Source organism: Heptranchias perlo, chromosome 2 (genome assembly GCF_035084215.1).
Source record: "Heptranchias perlo isolate sHepPer1 chromosome 2, sHepPer1.hap1, whole genome shotgun sequence".
Classification (NCBI taxonomy): domain Eukaryota; kingdom Metazoa; phylum Chordata; class Chondrichthyes; order Hexanchiformes; family Hexanchidae; genus Heptranchias; species Heptranchias perlo.
In genome coordinates this window covers 145,503,767-145,526,474 of record NC_090326.1, presented here as the reverse complement: position 1 = coordinate 145,526,474, position 22,708 = coordinate 145,503,767, and the positions used below count along the sequence as shown (strand labels likewise).

General features: G+C 41.6%; 1 protein-coding gene across 4 annotated transcripts in view; it reads right to left on the bottom strand.

Annotated features, from left to right (window-relative positions):
- LOC137344713 (disco-interacting protein 2 homolog C) overlaps positions 1-22,708 on the bottom strand; it is a 515,123-nt gene that overhangs the window by 70,069 nt on the left and 422,346 nt on the right. For all 4 annotated transcript variants that reach the window (XM_068007846.1, XM_068007860.1, XM_068007854.1 and 1 more), the window contains 7 exons: positions 21,557-21,765; positions 19,914-20,028; positions 18,520-18,721; positions 18,068-18,177; positions 15,782-15,862; positions 12,232-12,355; positions 11,801-11,922 (listed from right to left, as the gene is read on the bottom strand). In XM_068007846.1, the coding sequence (XP_067863947.1) occupies positions 11,801-11,922; positions 12,232-12,355; positions 15,782-15,862; positions 18,068-18,177; positions 18,520-18,721; positions 19,914-20,028; positions 21,557-21,765 (963 nt within the window). The remainder of the gene's footprint in view (positions 1-11,800; positions 11,923-12,231; positions 12,356-15,781; positions 15,863-18,067; positions 18,178-18,519; positions 18,722-19,913; positions 20,029-21,556; positions 21,766-22,708) is intronic.

The window sequence follows — 22,708 nt, the reverse complement described above, 5'->3', positions numbered from 1 at the left end:
CCTACCGTCCTCCCTCAGCTGATGAATCAGTCCTCCTCCATGTTGAACACCACTTGGAGGAAGCACTGAGGGTAGCAAGGGCACAAAATGTACTCTGGGTGGGGGACTTCAATGTCCATCACCAAGAGTGGCTCGGTAGCACCACTACTGACCGAGCTGGCCGAGTCCTGAAGGACATAGCTGCTAGACTGGGCCTGCGGCAGGTGGTGAGCGAACCAACACGAGGGAAAAACTTACTTGACCTCGTCCTCACCAATCAACCTGTCGCAAATGCATCTGTCCATGACAGTATTGGTAGGAGTGACCACCGCACAGTCCTCGTGGAGATGAAATCCCGTCTTCGCACTGAGGACACCATCCAACGTGTTGTGTGGCACTACCACCGTGCTAAATGGGATAGATTCAGAACAGATCTAGCAGCTCAAAACTGGGCATCCATGAGGCGCTGTGGGCCATCAGCAGCAGCAGAATTGTATTCCAGCACAATCTGTAACCTCATGGACCGGCATATTCCTCACTCTACCATTACCAACAAGCCAGGGGATCAACCCTGGTTCAATGAGGAGTGTAGAAGAGCATGGCCAGGAGCAGCACCAGGCGTACCTAAAAATGAGGTGCCAACCTGGTGAAGCTACAACTCAGGACTACATGCATGCTAAACAGCGGAAGCAACATGCTATCGACAGAGCTAAGCGATTCCACAACCAACGGATCAGATCAAAGCTCTGCAGTCCTGCCACATCCAGTCGTGAATGGTGGTGGACAATTAAACAACTAACGGGAGGAGGAGGCTCTGCAAACATCCCCATTCTCAATGATGGCGGAGTCCAGCACGTGAGTGCAAAAGACAAGGCTGAAGCGTTTGCAACCATCTTCAGCCAGAAGTGCCGAGTGGATAATCCATCTCAGCCTCCTCCCGATATCCCCACCATCACAGAAGCCAGTCTTCGGCCAATTCGATTCACTCCACGTGATATCAAGAAACGGCTGAGTGCACTGGATACAGCAAAGGCTATGGGCCCTGACAACATCCCAGCTGTAGTGCTGAAGACTTGTGCTCCAGAACTAGCTGCGCCTCTAGCCAAGCTGTTCCAGTACAGCTACAACACTGGCATCCACCCGACAATGTGGAAAATTGCCCAGGTATGTCCTGTCCACAAAAAGCAGGACAAATCCAATCCGGCCTATTACCGCCCCATCAGTCTACTCTCAATCATCAGCAAAGTGATGGAAGGTGTCGTCGACAGTGCTATCAAGCGGCACTTACTCACCAATAACCTGCTCACCGATGCTCAGTTTGGGTTCCGCCAGGACCACTCGGCTCCAGACCTCATTACAGCCTTGGTCCAAACATGGACAAAAGAGCTGAATTCCAGAGGTGAGGTGAGAGTGACTGCCCTTGACATCAAGGCAGCATTTGACCGAGTGTGGCACCAAGGAGCCCGAGTAAAATTGAAGTCAATGGGAATCAGGGGGAAAACTCTCCAGTGGCTGGAGTCATACCGAGCACAAAGGAAGATGGCAGTGGTTGTTGGAGGCCAATCATCTCAGCCCCAGGGCATTGCTGCAGGAGTTCCTCAGGGCAGTGTCCTCGGCCCAACCATCTTCAGCTGCTTCATCAATGACCTTCCCTCCATCATAAGGTCAGAAATGGGGATGTTCGCTGATGACTGCACAGTGTTCAGTTCCATTCGCAACCCCTCAGATAATGAAGCAGTCCGAGCCTGCATACAGCAAGACCTGGACAACATCCAGGCTTGGGCTAATAAGTGGCAAGTAACATTCGCGCCAGATAAGTGCCAGGCAATGACCATCTCCAACAAGAGAGAGTCTAACCACCTCCCCTTGACATTCAACGGCATTACCATCGCCGAATCCCCCACCATCAACATCCTGGGGGTCACCATTGACCAGAAACTTAACTGGACCAGCCATATAAATACTGTGGCTACGAGAGCAGGTCAGAGGCTGGGTATTCTGCGGCGAGTGACTCACCTCCTGACTCCCCAAAGCCTTTCCAGCATCTACAAGGCACAAGTCAGGAGTGTGATGGAATACTCTCCGCTTGCTTGGATGAGTGCAGCTCCAACAACACTCAAGAAGCTCGACACCATCCAAGATAAAGCAGCCCGCTTGATTGGCACCCCATCCACCACCCTAAACATTCACTCCCTTCACCACCGGCGCACTGTGGCTGCAGTGTGCACCATCCACAGGATGCACTGCAGCAACTCGCCAAGGCTTCTTCGACAGCACCTCCCAAACCCGCGACCTCTACCACCTAGAAGGACAAGGGCAGCAGGCGCATGGGAACAACACCACCTGCACGTTCCCCTCCAAGTCACACACCATCCCGACTTGGAAATATATCGCCGTTCCTTCATTGTCGCTGGGTCAAAATCCTGGAACTCCCTTCCTAACAGCACTGTGGGAGAACCGTCACCACACGGACTGCAGCGGTTCAAGAAGGCGGCTCACCACCACGTTCTCAAGGGCAATTAGGGATGGGCAATAAATGCCGGCCTTGCCAGCGACGCCCACATCCCGTGAACGAATAAAAAAAATTTAAAAATTCCATATGCCTTCTTAAACACCTTATCAACCTGTCCTGCTACCTTCAGGGAACTGTAGACATGCATAGGAACACAGGAACAGGAGGAGGCCATTCAGCCCCTCGTGCCTGCTCCGCCATTTGATAAGATCATGGCTGATCTGTGATCTAACTCCATATACCTGCCTTTGGCCCATATCCCTTAATACCTTTGGTTGCCAAAAAGCTATCTATCTCACATTTAAATTTAGCAATTGAGCTAGTATCAATTGCCGTTTGCGGAAGAGAGTTCCAAACTTCTACCACCGTTTGTGTGTAGAAATGTTTTCTAATCTCGCTCCTGAAAGGTCTGGCTCTAATTTTTAGAGTGTGCACCCTATTCCTAGAATCCCCAACCAGTTTCTCTCCACCCACCCTATCTGTTCCCCTTAATATCTTATAAACTTCGATCAGATCACCCCTTAACCTTCGAAACTCCAGAGAATACAACCCCAATTTGTGCAATCTCTCCTCGTAACTTAACCCTTGAAGTCCGGGTATCATTCTAGTAAACCTACGCTGCACTCCCTCCAAGGCCAATATGTCCTTCCGAAGGTGCGGTGCCCAGATCTGCTCACAGTACTCCAGGTGCGGTCTAACCAGGGTTTTATATAGCTGCAGCATAACTTCTGTCCCCTTGTACTCTCGTCCTCGTGATATAAAGGCCAGCATTCCATTAGCCTTATTGATTATTTTCTGCACCTGTTCATGACACTTCAATGACCTATGTACCTGAACCCCTAAGTCCCTTTGGACATCCACTGTTTTTAACTTTTTACCATTTAGAAAGTACCCTGTTCTATCCTTTTTTGATCCAAAGTGGATGACCTCACATTTGTCTACATTGAATTCCATTTGCCACAGTTTTGCCCATTCACCTAATCTATCAATATCCCTTTGTAATTTTATGTTTTCATCTACACTGCTTACAATGCCACCAATCTTTGCGTCATCGGCAAACTTAGATATGAGACTTTCTATGCCTTCATCTAAGTTGTGAATAAATATTGTGAATAATTGAGGCCCCAAGACAGATCCCTGCGGGACTCCACTTGTCACATCCTGCCAATGTGAGTACCTACCCATTATCCCTACTCTCTGTCGCCTTTCGCTCAGCCAATTTCCTAACCAAGTCTGTACTTTTCCCTAGATTCCATGGGCTTCTATCTTAGCTAACAGTCTCTTATGTGGGACCTTATCAAATGCCTTCTGGAAGTCCATATAAATAACATCCATTGACATTCCCCTGTCCACTACTTTAGTCACCTCTTCAAAATATTCAATCAGGTTTGTCAGGCACGACCTACCTTTCACAAATCCATGCTGGCTCTCTCTGATTAACTGAAAATTCTCGAGGTGTTCAGTCACCCTATCCTTAATTATAGACTCCAGCATTTTCCCCACAACAAATGTTAGGCTAACTGGTCTATGATTCCTTGGTTTCCCTCTCTCTCCTTTCTTAAAAAGCGGAGTGACATGTGCAATTTTCCAATCTAGAGGGACAGTTCCTGAATCTAGAGAACTTCGAAAGATTATAGTTAGGGCATCCGCAATGTGCTCACCTACTTCCTTTAAAACCCTGGGATGGAAACCATCTGGTCCTGGGGATTTGTCACTCTTTAGTGCTATTATTTTCTTCATTACTGTTGCTTTACTTATGTTAATTTTATCGAGTCCCTGTCCCCGATTCAATATTAGTTTTCTTGGGATTTCCGGCATGCTATCCTCTTTTTCAACTGTAAATACTGACGCAAAGTAATTGTTCAACGTGTCCGCCATTTCCCCATTGTCAATGACACTGGGTACAAGGGCACAAAATGTACTCTGGGTGGGGGACTTCAATGTCCATCACCAAGAGTGGCTCGGTAGCACCACCACTGACCGAGCTGGCCGAGTCCTGAAGGACATAGCTGCGAGACTGGGCCTGCGGCAGGTGGTGAGCGAACCAACATGAGGGAAAAACTTACTTGACCTCGTCCTCACCAATCTACCTGTCGCAAATGCATCTGTCCATGACAGTATTGGTAGGAGTGACCACCGCACAGTCCTCGTGGAGATGAAGTCCCGTCTTCGCACTGAGGACACCATCCAACATGTTGTGTGGCACTACCACCGTGCTAAATGGGATAGATTCAAAACAGATCTTGCAGCTCAAAACTGGGCATCCATGAGGCGCTGTGGGCCATCAGCAGCAGCAGAATTGTATTCCAGCACAATCTGTAACCTCATGGCCCGGCATATTCCTCACTCTACCATTACCAACAAGCCAGGGGATCAACCCTGGTTCAATGAGGAGTGTAGAAGAGCATGCCAGGAGCAGCACCAGGCGTACCTAAAATTGAGGTGCCAACCTGGTGAAGCTACAACTCAGGACTACATGCATGCTGAACACCGGAAGCAACATGCTATCAACAGAGCTAAGCGATTCCACAACCAACGGATCAGATCAAAGCTCTGCAGTCCTGCCACATCCAGTCGTGAATGGTGGTGGACAATTAAACAACTAACGGGAGGAGGAGGCTCTGCAAACATCCCCATCCTCAATGATGGCGGAGTCCAGCACGTGAGTGCAAAAGACAAGGCTGAAGCATTTGCAACCATCTTCAGCCAGAAGTGCCGAGTGGATGATCCATCTCAGCCTCCTCCCGATATCCCCACCATCACGGAAGCCAGTCTTCAGCCAATTCGATTCACTCCACGTGATATCAAGAAACAGCTGAGTGCACTGGATACAGCAAAGGCTATGGGCCCCGACAACATCCCAGCTGTAGTGCTGAAGACTTGTGCTCCAGAACTAGCTGCGCCTCTAGCCAAGCTGTTCCAGTACAGCTACAACACTGGCATCTACCCAACAATGTGGAAAATTGCCCAGGTATGTCCTGTCCACAAAAAGCAGGACAAATCCAATCCGGCCAATTACCGCCCCATCAGTCTACTCTCAATCATCAGCAAAGTGATGGAAGGTGTCATCGACTGTGCTATCAAGCGGCACTTACTCACCAATAACCTGCTCACCGATGCTCAGTTTGGGTTCCGCCAGGACCACTTGGCACCAGACCTCATTGCAGCCCTGGTCCAAACATGGACAAAAGAGCTGAATTCCAGAGGTGAGGTGAGAGTGACTGCCCTTGACATCAAGGCAGCATTTGACCGAGTGTGGCACCAAGGAGCCCTAGTAAAATTGAAGTCAATGGGAATCAGGGGGAAAACTCTCCAGTGGCTGGAGTCATACCTTGCACAAAGGAAGATGGTAGTGGTTGTTGGAGGCCAATCATCTCAGCCCCAGGACATTGCTGCAGGAGTTCCTCAGGGCAGTGTCCTAGGCCCAACCATCTTCAGCTGCTTCATCAATGACCTTCCCTCCATCATAAGGTCAGAAATGGGGATGTTCGCTGATGACTGCACAGTGTTCAGTTCCATTCGCAACCCCTCAAATAATGAAGCAGTCCGAGCCCGCATGCAGCAAGACCTGGACAACATCCAGGCTTGGGCTCATAAGTGGCAAGTAACATTCACGCCAGATAAGTGCCAGGCAATGACCATCTCCAACAAGAGAGAGTCTAACCACCTCCCCTTGACATTCAACGGCATTACCATCACCGAATCCCCCACCATCAACATCCTGGGGGTCACCATTGACCAGAAACTTAACTGGACCAGCCATATAAATACTGTGGCTACTAGAGCAGGTCAGAGGCTGGGTATTCTGCGGCGAGTGACTCACCTCCTGACTCCCCAAAGCCTTTCCACCATCTACAAGGCACAAGTCAGGAGTGTGATGGAATACTCTCCACTTGCCTGGATGAGTGCAGCTCCAACAACACTCAAGAAGCTCGACACCATCCAAGATAAAGCAGCCTGCTTGATTGGCACCCCATCCACCACCCTAAACATTCACTCCCTTCACCACCGGCGCACTGTGGCTGCAGTGTGCACCATCCACAGGATGCACTGCAGCAACTCGCCAAGGCTTCTTCGACAGCACCTCCCAATCCCGCGACCTCTACCACCTAGAAGGACAAGAGCAGCAGGTACATGGGAACAACACCACCTGCACGTTCCCCTCCAAGTCACACACCATCCCGACTTGGAAATATATCGCCGTTCCTTCATTGTCGCTGGGTCAAAATCCTGGAACTCCCTTCCTAACAGCACTGCACGGACTGCAGCGGTTCAAGAAGGCGGCTCACCACCACCTTCTCAAGGGCAATTAGGGATGTGCAATAAATGCTGGCCTCGCCAGCGACGCCCACATCCCGTGAATGAATAAAAAAAAATATCCCCACTTTCAGTTTTTAAGGGGCCAACACTGCTCCTGACCACCCTCTTCTTCCTAATATAACTATAAAAGTTCTTCGCATTGGTTTTGATATCCCTTGCGAGTTTCTTTTCATACTCTCTTTTTGTAGCTCTTACTATCTGTTTTGTGACCCTTTGTTGATCTTTGTATCTTTCCCATTCGCCAAGATCTGTGCCATTTTTTGCCTTTTTGTATGCCCTTTCCTTATGTTTTATACTGTCCCATACCTCTTTAGTTGTCCATGGCTGTTTTTTTTGGCAAGTAGAGTTCTTGCCCCTCAGGGGTATAAACCGATTCTGTATCACGTTAAATGTTTCTTTAAACATTTCCCATTGATCATCAGTCGTTTTACCCATTAACAGACTTGCCCAGTTTACTGTGGACAGTCTCTGTCTCATCCCATTGAAGTCGGCCTTGCCCAAGTCTAGAATCTTAGCAGCTGATTCACTTTTTTCCCTTTCAAACACTCCAAGGTCCCTCACTTGCTCTACACCTTTCAGTATCCTCCCATTTATTGTGTACTCCCATGCCTTGTTTGCCCTCCCCAAATACATTACCTCACACTTCTCAGGATTGAATTCCATTTGCCACTTTTCTGCCCACCTGACCTGAATTAAAATGTACTAAACAATCAACTGCAAAATATTCCATTGTGTACCAGTCTTTGTAAAGGGTTCTGAATGAAGAGCTACACTTCATTAAAATGTTATACCGTGGAAAGTTATAACATATTATGGGTTAATTTATGAACAAGCCATTCTGTGAGTCTTCTCCCACTTCCTTTGCAAAACCGAAGGGACAAGGCAGCTGAAATACAATCTTCAGCAACGTGTTAACAGCAATAACATCAGGCAAGCTTCCACCCTAGACTTCTGTATTGAGAACTGCAAAACTGTCAATCTAAGATATGGAAGTATTTTGATGTTTATTTTTATTTTCTGACCAATATCCCAGGTGCTACAGGAAAAATACAATGGTGTTAAATGATGCTGAAAATCTGTTCCAAATCATTACACTGTCAATTCTAAAGTCTGATTAATCTAAGGATTTGAGTTTAAGTAATTTCCATGTGTGTAATGTGCAATACAGCAATGCACCATTACAGGAGAAACAAAAGCTAGGAATTATCTGGCTAGCAGAGTGCTATTGGGTCAATATGTGCCATGGAAAAAACATATTAGCTCTGAATTTCACAATACAAATGTGCATTGATGCAACCCCCGAGTTCCCCTCCCAACTTTCTGCAGGTTATTTCTTTTTGTGGGCTCCTAAGGAGATGCTGTATTAAAATGCACACAAAACACTACAGCACAATTTAGTTGTTTCTAAGGCAGTATAATTGTCATACCCACATTCTGCTGCACAATACTCTACTAAGGATTGGAGTTATATCAGAGCATATCAGATAACAAAAAAATAAGTAAAACCTTACACTTAATCCTTTGTCAATAAGACTTCAATGTCTTGCTATTTTCTTTGGAGAAAAAAAAAGCGCAGTCCTTTGTCATCTCTGATGGATGATGACCTCTGCACCCATGATACATTCCAGGACAATGAATTCTGGTTTGCCAAGGTTAAAATAATTGAAAGTGTCATTATTATTTATCTGTCAGTTTGAAACAGTACCTTGAGAGACCACCTCATACCCCTTTTATTCTAACAGCAGACGACCTGCTGTTGGAGCTCCCATGCTGTGAAATCCATTCCATTTACATTGCCACATATATCCTGAGCAAATGCAATCCCGTGCATATGCAGTTATTTCAAAGTCCCAAATACTGGCTTCAATTTCATGCTGCAGGAGTTTGCCAGTGGCTGGGAAAGGGCCACGGAGATCAGCAAACAGAAAAGTGCATGCTGGCTTGTATCCATAAGCAGCGCTCTCAACACCCACTGACTGGTATTATTGTTTTTCCCAGCCAGACAAATTGATAAATTTGGCATTGTAAAATTATAATATTGATAAATGTGGCATGTGCCACTGAGTCACGGCTAACACAGTAGAAGATTGCTGTGTTAGCCGTGACTCAGTGGTAGCATTCTCGTCTCTGAGACAGAAGGTTGTGGGTTCGAGTCCCACTCCAGAGACTCGCGTACAAAATCTAGGCTGACATGTCGGTTTAGTACTGAGGGAGTGCTGCACTGTCGGAGGTGCCCTCTTTTGGATGAGACGTTAAACCGAGGCCCCGTCTGCACTCTCAGGTGGACGTAAAAGATCCCATGGCACTATTTCGAAGAAGAGCAGGGGAGTTCTTCCCAGTCCTTGGCCAATATTTATCCCTCAACCAACATCACTAAAACAGATTACCCGGTCATCATCACATTGCGGTCTATAGGACATTGCTGTGTGCAAATTAGCTGCCACATTTCCTACATTACAACAGTGACTGCACTTCAAAAGTACTTTATTGGCTGTAAAGCACTTTGGGACATCCTGAGGTCATGAAAGGCGCTTTATAAATGCAAATCTTTCTTTCTTTAAATGGCGGTGGCAGACTGCATACTCGCCATGGTGGCACTGCTCCGCTACAATACCTGATGAAAACTACTTCCCAAGATTGTCCTCTACTCCTCCAGAACCAGCAGCACGACCTCCATTACATTAGAGGGTGACCTCCATTACATTAGAGGGTGACCTCCATTACATTAGAGGGTGACCTCCATTACATTAGAGGGTGACCTCCATTACATTAGAGGGTGACCTCCATTACATTAGAGGGTGACCTCCATTACATTAGAGGGTGACCACCATTGCCACCAAGCTACCATTGACAGCAGTGCTGTAATGTAAATGGGCCATAAAATAGAGCCTTGAAGCATCGAGAGAGTACTGCATTGTCATAGGTACCAAAGCACTGTTCAATAAGCATAGGCCCTCTGACTGACAGGAATTAATATTCCCACATAAGCTGAAGGTCAGAGATACATAATGAGAAAATTTCACAAATGAAAAATATAGGCATGGTCAATTAAGTGGAAGATTTCCAGTCACATTTTCAAATCACTGAACAAACCATGATCATAATTATTATTCATCCAAATGACTGCATCCATTTTTCAGCAATTAAAACAGTCTCCTATTAAGTCATCAGGATCTGTATTCTGAACAGGCGAGCAGAGTCCTACAGCTCCCCAGCAACTTGTAGAACAGATTTCCCAAGTTTGGAGATAAGCAACTACTTCCTAGTTTGATCACTTACTCAAAAATGAAGGCTACTCTTCAGATTTGTAACTATTTTACCAGCTCCTACTGATCTATGAACTAAATATTGCTTAGTAGGCAAACTCATATGAATGGGTATGGTAGCCTAATGGTTATGGCACTGGACTAGCAACCCAGATGTAATGAGTTCAAATCCTAACATTGTGAAAGTGAATTCAATAAATCTGGTAATTTGTGGGCTAGCACCAGAAAATAACAATAAACCCAACTGGTTCACTGATGTCCTTCAAGGAATACATTCTCTGAAACCTGCCACCCATACCCAGTCCACCCAACATGTGACTCCAGTCCCAGATGATATGGTTCAACAATAAATGATGCCATGTCAGTGTGGCTCACATCCCAAAAATAAATTTAAAAAAATGAAGTGCTGCAGTACTTTTTTGTGTTATGTTTTAATAGAGAGGGAAAAATACAAACGGACAAAGAAAATTCAGTGACTTGCTGATAATGTAAGCTTATTAAGAGACACTCCTATATAATAACCAACAGAATACCCGAGCTAAGTCTCTCAAACAATTCTGATATTTTTGGCTGCTGTTATATTACAGATGCAGTCTCAGACTATATCAGCACCACCATCAACAAAAACATTTGCCACTGAGTTCAGGTAGAAATTGATGAACTGGATTAGAATTAATTTGGGTTTCAGAGTTGAATTAAAAAGTCACATTTGATTTTAGCCAATTTAATCTTTATTTTTTAAGATCTTATCATTTCAAAATACCAAGCATTATGACAGTAGAAAATATGAAGTACCAATAAATAGAAGTCTTCTAAAGAGTCTCGTGACTCAGAAAAAACTAACCAGGAATAAGATTAATGTTGGCTCAGATTTTGCTGTAGCAGGGCATCTAACAGCATCTGCCATTAGTTACACTTGCTCTTGCACATTTAGGTTTATAAATTTTTTGTGTGGCAAGTTGCTGAAAGTGTGAGCTGATAACATCGCAGCGAAGGAAACAGGGCATCTGGGACCTGAGTGAACAGGGCAAGCAACTGTGTGTCTCCTTAACTAATCAGATTGAAGGATTGAGAAGTAAACAGTGCAAGGACTGAGAAGAAGTGTAAATTAGAGTGGGTGAATTCAAAGTTAAATCAGGTACAGAAAGAGAAATAAAGAGAGGGAAAGAAAGATTGGATTAAGAGAGAGAGTGAGAAAAGAATCAGAAAAGTTTTTTTAAAATAACAATTTTAAATTTGATATTTTAAAAGTCTCCAATAACAATTAAGGAATGAGACTCCACACTTGTAATAATTAACTTTTAGTGCCAGAGAGGTTTATTGGCAGTAATTAACAATCATCACATCGTTAAAAGGGTACTTACGCTTGAAATAACAAGACATAACTTTGCAGGGAGTTTAGTTCATATTTACCGTGCAAATACAGCAACTTCATGCCATTCAATGCATTTCAATAGTAGGCAGAAAGCAAAATGCCATTTTCACAAAGCTAACGGTGGAGTGGCGCAAATTGGCCAACAACTTTTCGATACTGGCTTTTAAATGCACATCTACTCCTCACTGGAAGTTGCTGTACCATTTACACATAAATAACGGTGAACCTAAATAATTAGCCTCACCCTTATTTTGACAGCAAAATCTGGCCCATTAAATCTTTTTAAAAAAAATAATTGTGTGAAAATTCAAACACAGAATACACCATAAATATTAAATCCAGACCTACCTCCACAATCATCTTCACTGTGGGTAACGTAGTAGCAATATTCTGTGGGTGTGGAGGACGAACAGTTATTGGCACACAACCTGCGTACAGGCATCCATAAAATGCTGCAATTAAGTCTATTCCTGCATGAAGGACAAAACATTTTTCATCTTAGTATCTGCACTTTAAATTACAGAGCCCCATGTTACTGCAGCATAAGCTTTACAACAATGTCATCAGGTTTTTGTTAAAGGGCAATTAAACCATCTAAAATGCCAAGCTTAGATTAATGATGTTCAGTTACTCAAACCCTCATCTTTTCAGCTGATGAAATGTAGGAATTCCTTTTAATCAGACAATAAATTTTAAATGGACGTTGCATTTGGCACATGATAAGCTGAAGAGAGAGAAGAGGGAATTAAAGGGTTAAAAAAATTACACCATGAGCATACCTGGTGGATAGACCAAAGCCACATGATCTCCATCCTGTAGGTGCCCCCTCTCCATCAGCATAACTGCTATTTTCTCTGCTCGTTTATGTAGCTGAAGGCATGTTAAAGAATTGGCTATTGTTCCCTGGTAAACAAAGATAAAAGGTGAAATGTGATTGCTTCTATAGTGGCTCAAATTATTATCTCACTGGAAAGTTAGGAGGGACTGAAGAATTAGAAAGAGGATTCACACTCAGCATCAGAATACATGTTGGATATTAACTCCCAATAGTTAAAATCACAATTGCTAAACCACTCAAAGTGGTTTGTTCTTCAACAAGAGCCTTCATACTTTGTATTGCAGGAAAAATACCAGATCACTAACTTTTATTTTCAGAAATACCAATAAATATCACAAAATATAAAATACATTTAAAAAGTTTTCAAAAGTGAAGCACCCTCTCTCCTGTGCCTTGAGAATTATTCTACATTAATTACCCAATGTCACATCATATTTTATATGCATACTCTCCTGCACAAATGTCAAAATACTGAAGAATGAAACTACCATTAGAGTTTATAATACAAATTAAATTACTAAGCAATGGGAGAAACACAAAACAAGTTGATCAGAGCAAGTCAGCACAGGTTTCTAAAATACAGGCTATGATTGACAGAATTCTCGAAAAACTAAGAGAGGGTAAAGAAATGCAGTGGATGTGATTTATAAGGATTATCCAAAAGCAGTTGACAAAGTCACATAAGAAACTTATGGCAGAGATAATTGCACATGTAATTAAGGGGAATATGGGCATATGGATTGAGAGGGCAGAAAGCAAAGGATAAGGGTGAATGAAAATATATCAAACTAGAAAGATGTGAAGAGTCATGTTCCACAGGGGTCTGTGTTGGGGCCACTCTTATTTACTACACACAAACGATCTGGACTTCGGAATTGGGAAAACAATATTGAAATTTGCAAGATGTCACAATTTACCATAACCCTGAATGTGGTGTCAAGGATTGTGAAAGTCTGCAAGAAAACATAGATAGGTTAGCAGGGTGGGCAGAGAGGTGGCAAATGCAGTTGAATACATAAAAATGTCAAGTAATATTTTGCAAGTAAGAATAGGGAAAATAAATTCAAGATGACCACAAAGGAATTAAAGGGGAGATTAGAAAAATTCTTGACGCAGAGTCCTAAAATTCTTTCAAAAGGGAATTAGATAGTTGCTTGAAAGAGAGAAATATTGAAGGGTATGGGGATCGAACAGAAAAGTGGGATTTGACTAGGTGACTCATGGAGAAAAACACTTTTGCAGATACGATGGGTCGAATGGCATGTTTCTATGCTGTAACATTCTGCAATTCTAAATCAATATTTAGAATCTTTCGTTTCATCATCCTGTAAAGATGACTAAATGTTGATTATACCAGTTGCCCCTCCTAAAATGTTCCCATAATAAACTTATTGGTCTATACTTTTACCTGCAAAAGATAACCTAAAATAACATTTTTGCAATAAATGGTTTAATTAGTTATCAGAAGAAATGTTATTAAATGAAGCAGTAAAGTGAATTTTATAAAATGGCATCTCACAAATCAATAAGGCTGCACATTTGAGGAAATTTTCCTGAAATTTACACACGAGGGTAGAGATTCCATCGAATTAAACTGGATATTTGATAATGGTAACAAGTCTACAAGTTGCCCATTGATTTACTTTCTTCTTTTCTGCTAAAACAAACTGATTTCAGAGGTGTTGTGTATGGTGGGTACCATCAAAAAATATGGTTCTCCTGAAATACAGCACTCCAAAGAGTCATCTGATGGCTTGTCGTGGCTTTGCAATCACTTCTCTGCCAATCAGAGATGTGAGAAGAGATTGCAAGGTGTAGAACTGAAAACTGTAAACAAATGTCAGAAAACCTTCTTTAAGCAGAAGAGAGAAAAGATAACGTCTGCAAAATTTACCAAACTCATCATTAATAACATATTTCTTTTTCAGATTTGTTCTCAGGATGTGGGCGACAGTGGCAAAGCCATATTTATTGCCCATCCCTAGGTGCGCCGAGAAGGTGGTGGTAACGGGCTTTTTGAGTTCTTGGACTGGACCCTCCAATTTTGATTATTTCTTTAAATGCACGGCCCAACCTTGACAGAAATTATCACTTCTCACAGATTTCACCAATCCCATTTTAAAGCCAAATACCATGAATGACATTTCAATTTAATGCAGAAGTGCAGAAACAACAGGAAACCAATTTTCAGTTAATGGTTTTACTGTCACAACTGAAAACTTAAAATAGATTCCAACAAGGTGTATAACTGTGCAGGATTTACATTCCCAGCATGTACTGCTTAAAATGAGCTGCCATTAATACATCTGCACATGCACACTATATTCTATCAAAGAAAATAAGTTTTTTTCCCCTGGATTTGAAAATGTGTTTGTAAATGGAAAAGTACCAGCGCTACCGTGACAAGTCTTTTACCTTTTAAGTACATCATAGCCTTCTTGTGGTCAAGTATTCCAAGATAAATTATATGAGCGATCATCACAAACCAAACAACAAACTTAATTAAAATTGTAGAACAATGTAAACACAACCCAAATTCTTCTGGTAATTAACTTTTTTTTTCAAGAAGTGAATTATGTGACTGGAATGTAGGAATGCAGATGAAATTCACTGAAATTAGATTGAATTCATCGTCAGAGCACCAGCCTAAAGCTTTAGCTGTTTCATTTACTTTACAAGTTGACTGTGCCACTGTTAATCTCCCTAAACACCAAAGTAAATTACCAGGAGATTAAAAGGCTGAACGACTACAGAAGTAGTCAGTGATATAGCCACTTTTTTAATCCAGTGTGTTCCTTCCGGGTTATATGAATAATGGACTGACCTGAACAAATAACGGGGGTGAAATTCGTCTTGGGCAGTCGAGCAAAATGGGAGATAGTGAATCGACTGCCCGCTTTACATTCCGCCTAATTTTATTTCCAATCGCAATCACCCATTTTGTACTATCCTTCCTCATAATCTCCTTAGTTCCTTATTTTTGTAATTTTCTCCACTTAATTATCTTCAATTGGGAGGAAGGACAAGATCAGAAATTGTGGCCATCACCACTGATATTATCAATGGCAACCCATGGTTGGCCAAAAGACAGTTAGCAGTGAATGAAGCAATTAGCTTTCTCTTCTCCCCAGAACTCCTTCCCCCAGTTATGCATTCAAGCCAGGTGAACCAAATTGCAAGCATCAACCAAGCCCAGCATTCAAACTTATTTGGCAGTTCAATACTCTTAAGCACTGTATCTATTTGGCCACCATCTGACACAGCCCCGATTATTAGTAGGATGATCCAAAAGTATCGTCAAAAGAGCAGTCAGAGCAGCATAATCAGTGGTACAAGGTTCAACATTATCTAGCTCAATAGAATTTAACTCAATAACAAAATAATGAGGCATCAAATGATAGCTTATGTGCAATAGTATGCACAATTGCCCACAGAAACCTCAGGAGATAGGTCAATCGCTTTAATCAACTTTAGGCTAATGCAAGACTTACCCTAGAGTTCAGTAGTGTGAAAAGTATGTGGTCAGGAGTAGTTTGTGCACGCCATTGTAGAACTTCAGCTAGAAACATAAACTGAAACAAAAGCATAGCAATTACAGGCTTAAAAAAATGCAATCCTGTGAGATACCGACAGTGTGTGATATTGTATATCTTATTAACCTTTGAGAATTTTGGATGGGAATAGGAAGAACAGGTCACAAGCCGTGTTTGTCCCACTTCCCAACATAGGTGTAACAAGGTGTTCCCGAATGGGATTTACAAAGATCATAGCTGGTGGCAGAAATGTGATCGGGGTAGCAGAGGAAATACAGGTAGGGGAAAATTTAAATATATGTAACTAAAAAAAGTCAGCGTAACACCAGATTAACATGGCAGGTAGCATTTTTCAGAGAAAAATGAAGAACTGGATGATGCAGGGGCCTAGCACATGACCCTTTTATCTCTGGATCCTGGTTTTGAATCCTGTCTAGACTAGTGGGGTACAAATTCTGCTATGTGCTGAGTGTAGTAGTCCTATGTAAAATGAGATTGTGCAATTTAATTCAGATGTCAGCACAGATCCATAAAGCAAACCTCTTTGTAATTCAGCATAAAATGTCAATAAGTTACCAATCTCAATCAAAGCAGTCATACAGATAGCTGTAGGAAACCGAAAAACTCCCAACATTGGCACAACATTTAGTTTAGGCTGACACTAATTAGTAGGTTTAAACTCTCAGTTCCCAGACCATGAATGAAAATTACAATTTAAGAAAGATTAGACATCTGTGCCTCAGTAATGTCTTTGATCAGTGAGATTACATAGAATTAACAGCCCAGAAACAGGCCATTCGGCCCAACTGATCTATGCCTGTGTTTACGCTCCACACGAGGCTCCTCCCACCCTAATTCATCTAACCCTATCAGCATTTCATTCTATTCCTTTCTCCCTCATGTACTAACCTAGCTTCCCCTTAAATGCATCTATGCTATTCGCCTCAACTACTCCTTGCGGTAGCAAGTTCTGCAATCTCACCACTCTGAGTAAAGACATTTCTCCTGAATTCCTTACTGGGGATTTGTTAGTGACTATCTTATATTTATATTTATATTTATGACCCCTAGTTTTTGACTCCCCCACAAGTGGAAACATCTTCTCTACATCTACCAAAAGAGATCTAGCGAAAGAGTAAAGTTTAGAAATCTCTTTCTCCACAGTCCAGTTCTTGGACCAACCAGAGGCATCGCTATAGCAAGGAAGCACAAACCCCAAAATAAAAAGAAGAAATTAGAGGGAGAGGTAAGTAATAGAAACAAAAATTAGAGGTGACAATGAAACATTTCTTCACTCTGCAACTTGAGTTAGTGTCCTCCTTAGGCCAGTTATCATACATGATCATCTCTTCCTTTAAATCCCATACTTTTGTTGACCTCCCGAACTTTTCCATGTGTCATTACGAGCTCCCCTCCTTCTAGACAAGTAAATACATCTGTGGCCTTGACGCATATTAAACATTTGAATACTTCTTTCTTCTATGTGTGCACTCATAAAATTGCCATTCATAAATGTTTACATGCTCTGTAACTGCAAAGATTATTATTATTACTTTAAGATTATTATTATTTTAAAAACAAAGATGGATGTCAAAAGTAGCACACCCAGCAGAGTTACTTTTCAGAATAAGTCAAATTTAATTTAAATGTAATAATTTTCAAAACCAACCATAAATAACACAAAAAGATAAAATAAACTTTTAAACCAGTAATTGCACTTATAGGAGCCAAAAGTCCAGAGGCCTAACATCCCAGCCTAAGTGCCAGGATGCAGCCAACACTGACCTTAAAAGTTTGTGGGGGTCAAGGGAAGGTCATGGTGTTAAAATACCAATGATGGGCAATGGGGCCAGTAGGGGTGCAATCAACATCTGCCAATCAGGGGATGCCAGAAATCCTGACTGGCAGAGTTCTGCTACCCCAGAAAGTTGTTCTAAATATTCCCATAAATCCTTAATAAGGGAACTGAAATTTGATCAAAAATGTTTACGACCTTGAAGCCAAATCCCCTCAATTCCACCAGCAGCCGGCCAATTTCCAGGCCCTGGCTAGATTCCTGGACCCCCCCTCCCTCAGCGGGAGTCTGCTGGAAAGGCTGAACATTTTTATCCGGAAATTGTTTTTTCGACACTTTATTTTAGCAATGTAAAAATCTGTAATTCTGTCAATTTCAATTTTACAGAAGTTTGAGTCATAGCTTACCACAGGATAGTCCATTCAGTACAGAAACTCAATACTGCTCACCTTTCTACCTTGGTCATTGTCTTCAATCTGTCCTAAATCTCTTCCACTGGCCTGGGCTATCCTCTTTCCTGATACCAGATTTCCGACCATAACAGAAGCAGGGCCGATCTCTGCAGGGAGCAGGAAATTCCAAAAAATACATTTCAGTAAATTGTAACCATCAAACGACAATCAGTTCATAAACTGCGCTCTTCCTTTCTTTAATTGTGAACATAAGCTACTACGGCAGTATCCTTTTTTTGTCAGCACACTTGATGTACAATAGCATTAAAAAAAATACAATTCTTCAAAATATTTCACTTATATTTACTTGCTATTTCAAAAGATACAAAGTAATTCTCAAACTCAAACAAAAATAAATGACAAGGAAGCAGAAAGTAATGTTGGCTATCCCTTCAAACATTTATATAGCATATAACTCAACATTGAGCTTCTGTAAGAAAAAACTGTACCTGGCTGTTTCTGTCTTGGCTTGGGCAGGTTTATTACGCAAGTGTGTGGACACATTAACACATTGCATGGGTGGAGGGAACCTTCTAAGAAGCACTGCTTGGTTTCAGAGAGGTGTATACCACCCAGAGGAGTTTTTGGAAGAGTATTAGCTGGTACTAGAGCCAAACAGTAAACCCCTACTTGATGAATACCGTCGATTGCCTTTAGAAAAACATATTGTTAAAAAAAGTTACATATTTATTCACACAACTATCACTTACACAATCACACCTCCTATTGCTATACTAAGTATTTTCAAAGTGAGGAAAGTATTTGTAAATATGTATAAATATAATATAAATGCATAGCCAACATTGAATGAATTCCGTACATAAAAAGGGTGAAGAAGAGAATGTATCTGACATACGATTGTATTTTCATACAAAATCATTTTTAAAATTGTTTCTATCTTGGTTTATTTGTACATGAGCATTTCTTTAATCAGAGATTGGCATTATAAAGTTATGCTTAAGAACTCCATTAAACAGGAAGTGCATATGACACAAGGCCTCTGGATCAGCAGCCTCAAAGAACCAACTTCAACAAGTTAGAATTAAAGCTATCATAACTACACGTTAACATATCAAGCATAGTGGTCAAGAATATTAGAAATATGATCCTATATATTTGGTGAATGGCATGGTTTCTTAGATAAGCAGTGGCCGATTCGTGTGCATTACTGAATATATTAGGTAGCATTTTCTAAATTATCTTTTCTCCCCCAAGCAGAAGTGACACTTATGAAAACAAAGACATTAACATATTGTTAATGAAGTTTTTGTCAGCACAAGTCCAAGGAGAAAATATCCTTCTGAAGCCAAGTCTAATTTTAAAAAGAATTCCTGATGGTTAACAACGTGAAAGTTTCACCAGCGTATTGCAAATGGATTCCACTCAGCACATGATCCAACAGATGAGCAACACTGGCAAAATATAACTGTGAAAAGAGGATATGTGTTTATGTGAAAGCATAATTCTTTGCCTTTAATTTTCTCTCCTTACCTCTCTTTATCTGAAGGCAATAATTTATATTGGAGTATAATTCCAAAAGCACCAGCAATGCTGAAGCACTTAGCCTAAATGAGGGCATTCTTGAATCATGAGTGTGGTTAGTGAGTGTCAGTGGGCAATTCATTGATAAGGTCATCACAATCAAGCCCAATCCTGTTCTCACCCAATGTCCGACAGGCACACTTCCAGCAAAGCTCACTGGACGTGATTAATAGAAAGCATATTTTTATACCACACACACAATCTCCGGCCAATAACTGGGCTCTCAACTGGATGCCAAAATGTCAATGACCTTTTTGCCATATTTAAATCAAATGCACTTCTGCTGATCATTCATCTTTACCTGAAGGACTCTACTCATCCACTGAAAGCTATCTTCCTCAGTAGAATCTGGTCTCTGTTCAGCAATGATTACGATCCTCTCATCATGCAAAACATTAATAGAAAACACAGCTATTCTGTTAACAGAGAGATCAGAATGAAATTAAACTATAAGCTCTGAGAGATCACACATTACAGTTACTTTACATTCTGTAATCCAACAACAAAATTACTGAACTTCAAAACTCTAAGCGAGTTCCTATTCATTTTACCAGTCCTATCTTATATTGTAATAATACCCTCATTTTTCAAGGTTAAAACACCTTGGCTGGCCAAAGTTAACTTAACTTTGCATGAATTAATATGCAGACCTGAAGTTTTTCACACTTGGCCTGAGTGTGAATTGTCTCGATATAAAACCTCATGTGAATAGTCCTGACAATTAAATTAATTAATTGCTTCACAGTTATTTTTAATTGTCATTGTCTCTTTATCTTAGCTCATTATGACTATTTTTTTTCTCTTTTCTATGTTTTTAATATTATATTTTGAACCTTTTCAGTTGGTAGTATAAGCTTGCTTAATGCCAAAATGTTTTATATGTGCAGGATATGTCCATTTTCCAAATGACATATTTGTGATGCATTAAAGCTCACATATACAATTCAATCAGAATTTTATTCATTTCATTTTCTCATTCAAGATTTTGTTCTTTCACATTGATGTGAAAGCAATATTTTGATCAGATGTGTGTAGCAGACAATATGGAGAATAATGAATGCCTGGGAGTGAGTGACAAGCACAATTAGTCCGATCAAAGGGGCTGAATTGACATTGAACCATGAGAGTGAAGCATAAAGTTGGCATGTAATGACTTCCACACTAAGGGATTAACAACGATGAGAAACACTTAGCAGTCAAAATAACATGTCCTAGATATTTTTTCAACAAAAGTAGGTCAAAGTAAACAGTACCAATGGAATGAAGTTATGCTCTCTTCAAAGGAGTACCATTATTACAAACTATCAGATCTCCTGTGGCATTGCTGACAGGTATTCTGGAGCATCTGCTGTGATGCCTAGCTCCAAACCTTTCAGGCCACTCTTGAAGAACTCCCCCACGGGAATAAAAGTAACTGTATCTACTAGTAATTGCAGCTGAGCTAAATTTGAGGTCAGGAAATTTCAGGCTCCAGGTTAATGGCTGGCTTTCTATGTGTTGAAGAACATTTTGCATCTGTAACAAAGTGCGTGCTTTGAAGTGTGATACCTGGAGTGTGATGGATGCATTAAAATGCAAGATTTATATAAAAAAAACGTAAAGGTGGAGGGGGAATAATCCAAATTTTGGCAGCCAATTTTTGAAAATTTCATGTAGCAATTTAGGTTAAACAATTTGATGTTTCACAGCCTGAAATAAAACAAAATGTTTATAGTTGATGATTGTACCTTTTTAACATCTGTGATTGAATTGCAACACTTAAATTTAAAAATTGTCGTTCAAAATCAGTTTTCCATCAAATACCCACTATCATCAATATGTTTACTTTGACCAATCTGAATTACACAATTTATGCTTCAAATTAGAATTCAGGTTCAACACAAAATATTTTGTACGATCGATTCTGGAGCGTTATGTTTATACAAGCCAAGGAGAGACACAGACCTTCCTCTGTAGACAAATTTCATTGGCTCCACTGCAAGTGCTGTTGCCACGATGTCGTCTGCATTGTGCCGCCGCCCACTGACAACCATTAGGCCATCCATTTTCCCCACAACAAAGACCATTCCACCAGGACCAACAAAGCCTAAGAGACCAGTCCTGACGAACGGATATTCACTGACAGGAGCTCCTGAACTCATCATAGGGAACATCTTAAGGGGGAGATAAATGGGGGGGGGGGGGGGGGGAATTCAATAATGCACATAAATATTTAGTCTCTAAAATAATAAAGAAAATTAAACAATGAGAAATTTGTCTTTAAGAATGGGCATTTATCATAAAATACAAACAAGAAACGTTGGTAACAGTTGAAAGAATATTTACTACGGATCTAGTCTATTTTATTAATTGATCTCAAACACTGCAATTTCAATGCAAATTTGGCCACCATGGCTCTGGGCAGGATTGGGGATTTTTACTTTCCATGTCTGAACAACATTGAGCACCTCAGGATTATAGCACCGATTCTGAGAGACGAGTAAAATCGATGCTGGGAATGGTTGGTTTGAGCTGTCTCACAGCGTACTGAAGTGATTCACAGCAAGGTTACAGCACGGAAGAAGGCCATTCGGCCTGTTGAGTCCCGCCTGCTCCATGCAAGGGCAATCAGAACGAGTCCCACTCCCCCGCCCTGTCCCCGTTGCCCTGCAAATTTTTTCCTTTCAAGTACTTATCCAGTTTCCTTTTGAAGGCCATGATTGAATCTGCCTCCACCACCCCCTCGGGCAGTGCATTCCAGATCCTAACCACTCGCTGTGTAAAAAAGTTTTTCCCTCACGTCATCTTTGGTCCTTTTGCCAATCACCTTAAATCTATGCCCTCTGGTTCTTGACCCTTCCGCCAATGGGAACAATTTCTCTCTATCTACTCTGTCTAGACCATTCATGATTTTGAATAGTTCTATCAAATCTCCTCACAACCATCTCTGCTCCAAGGTGAACAACCCCAGCTTCTCCAGTCTATCCACGTAACTAAAGTCCCCCGTCCCTGGAATCATTCTAGTAAATCTCTTCTGCACCCACTCTAAGGCCTTCACATCTTTCCTAAAGTGCAGAGCCCAGAACTGGACACAATACTCCAGCTGTGGCCGAACCA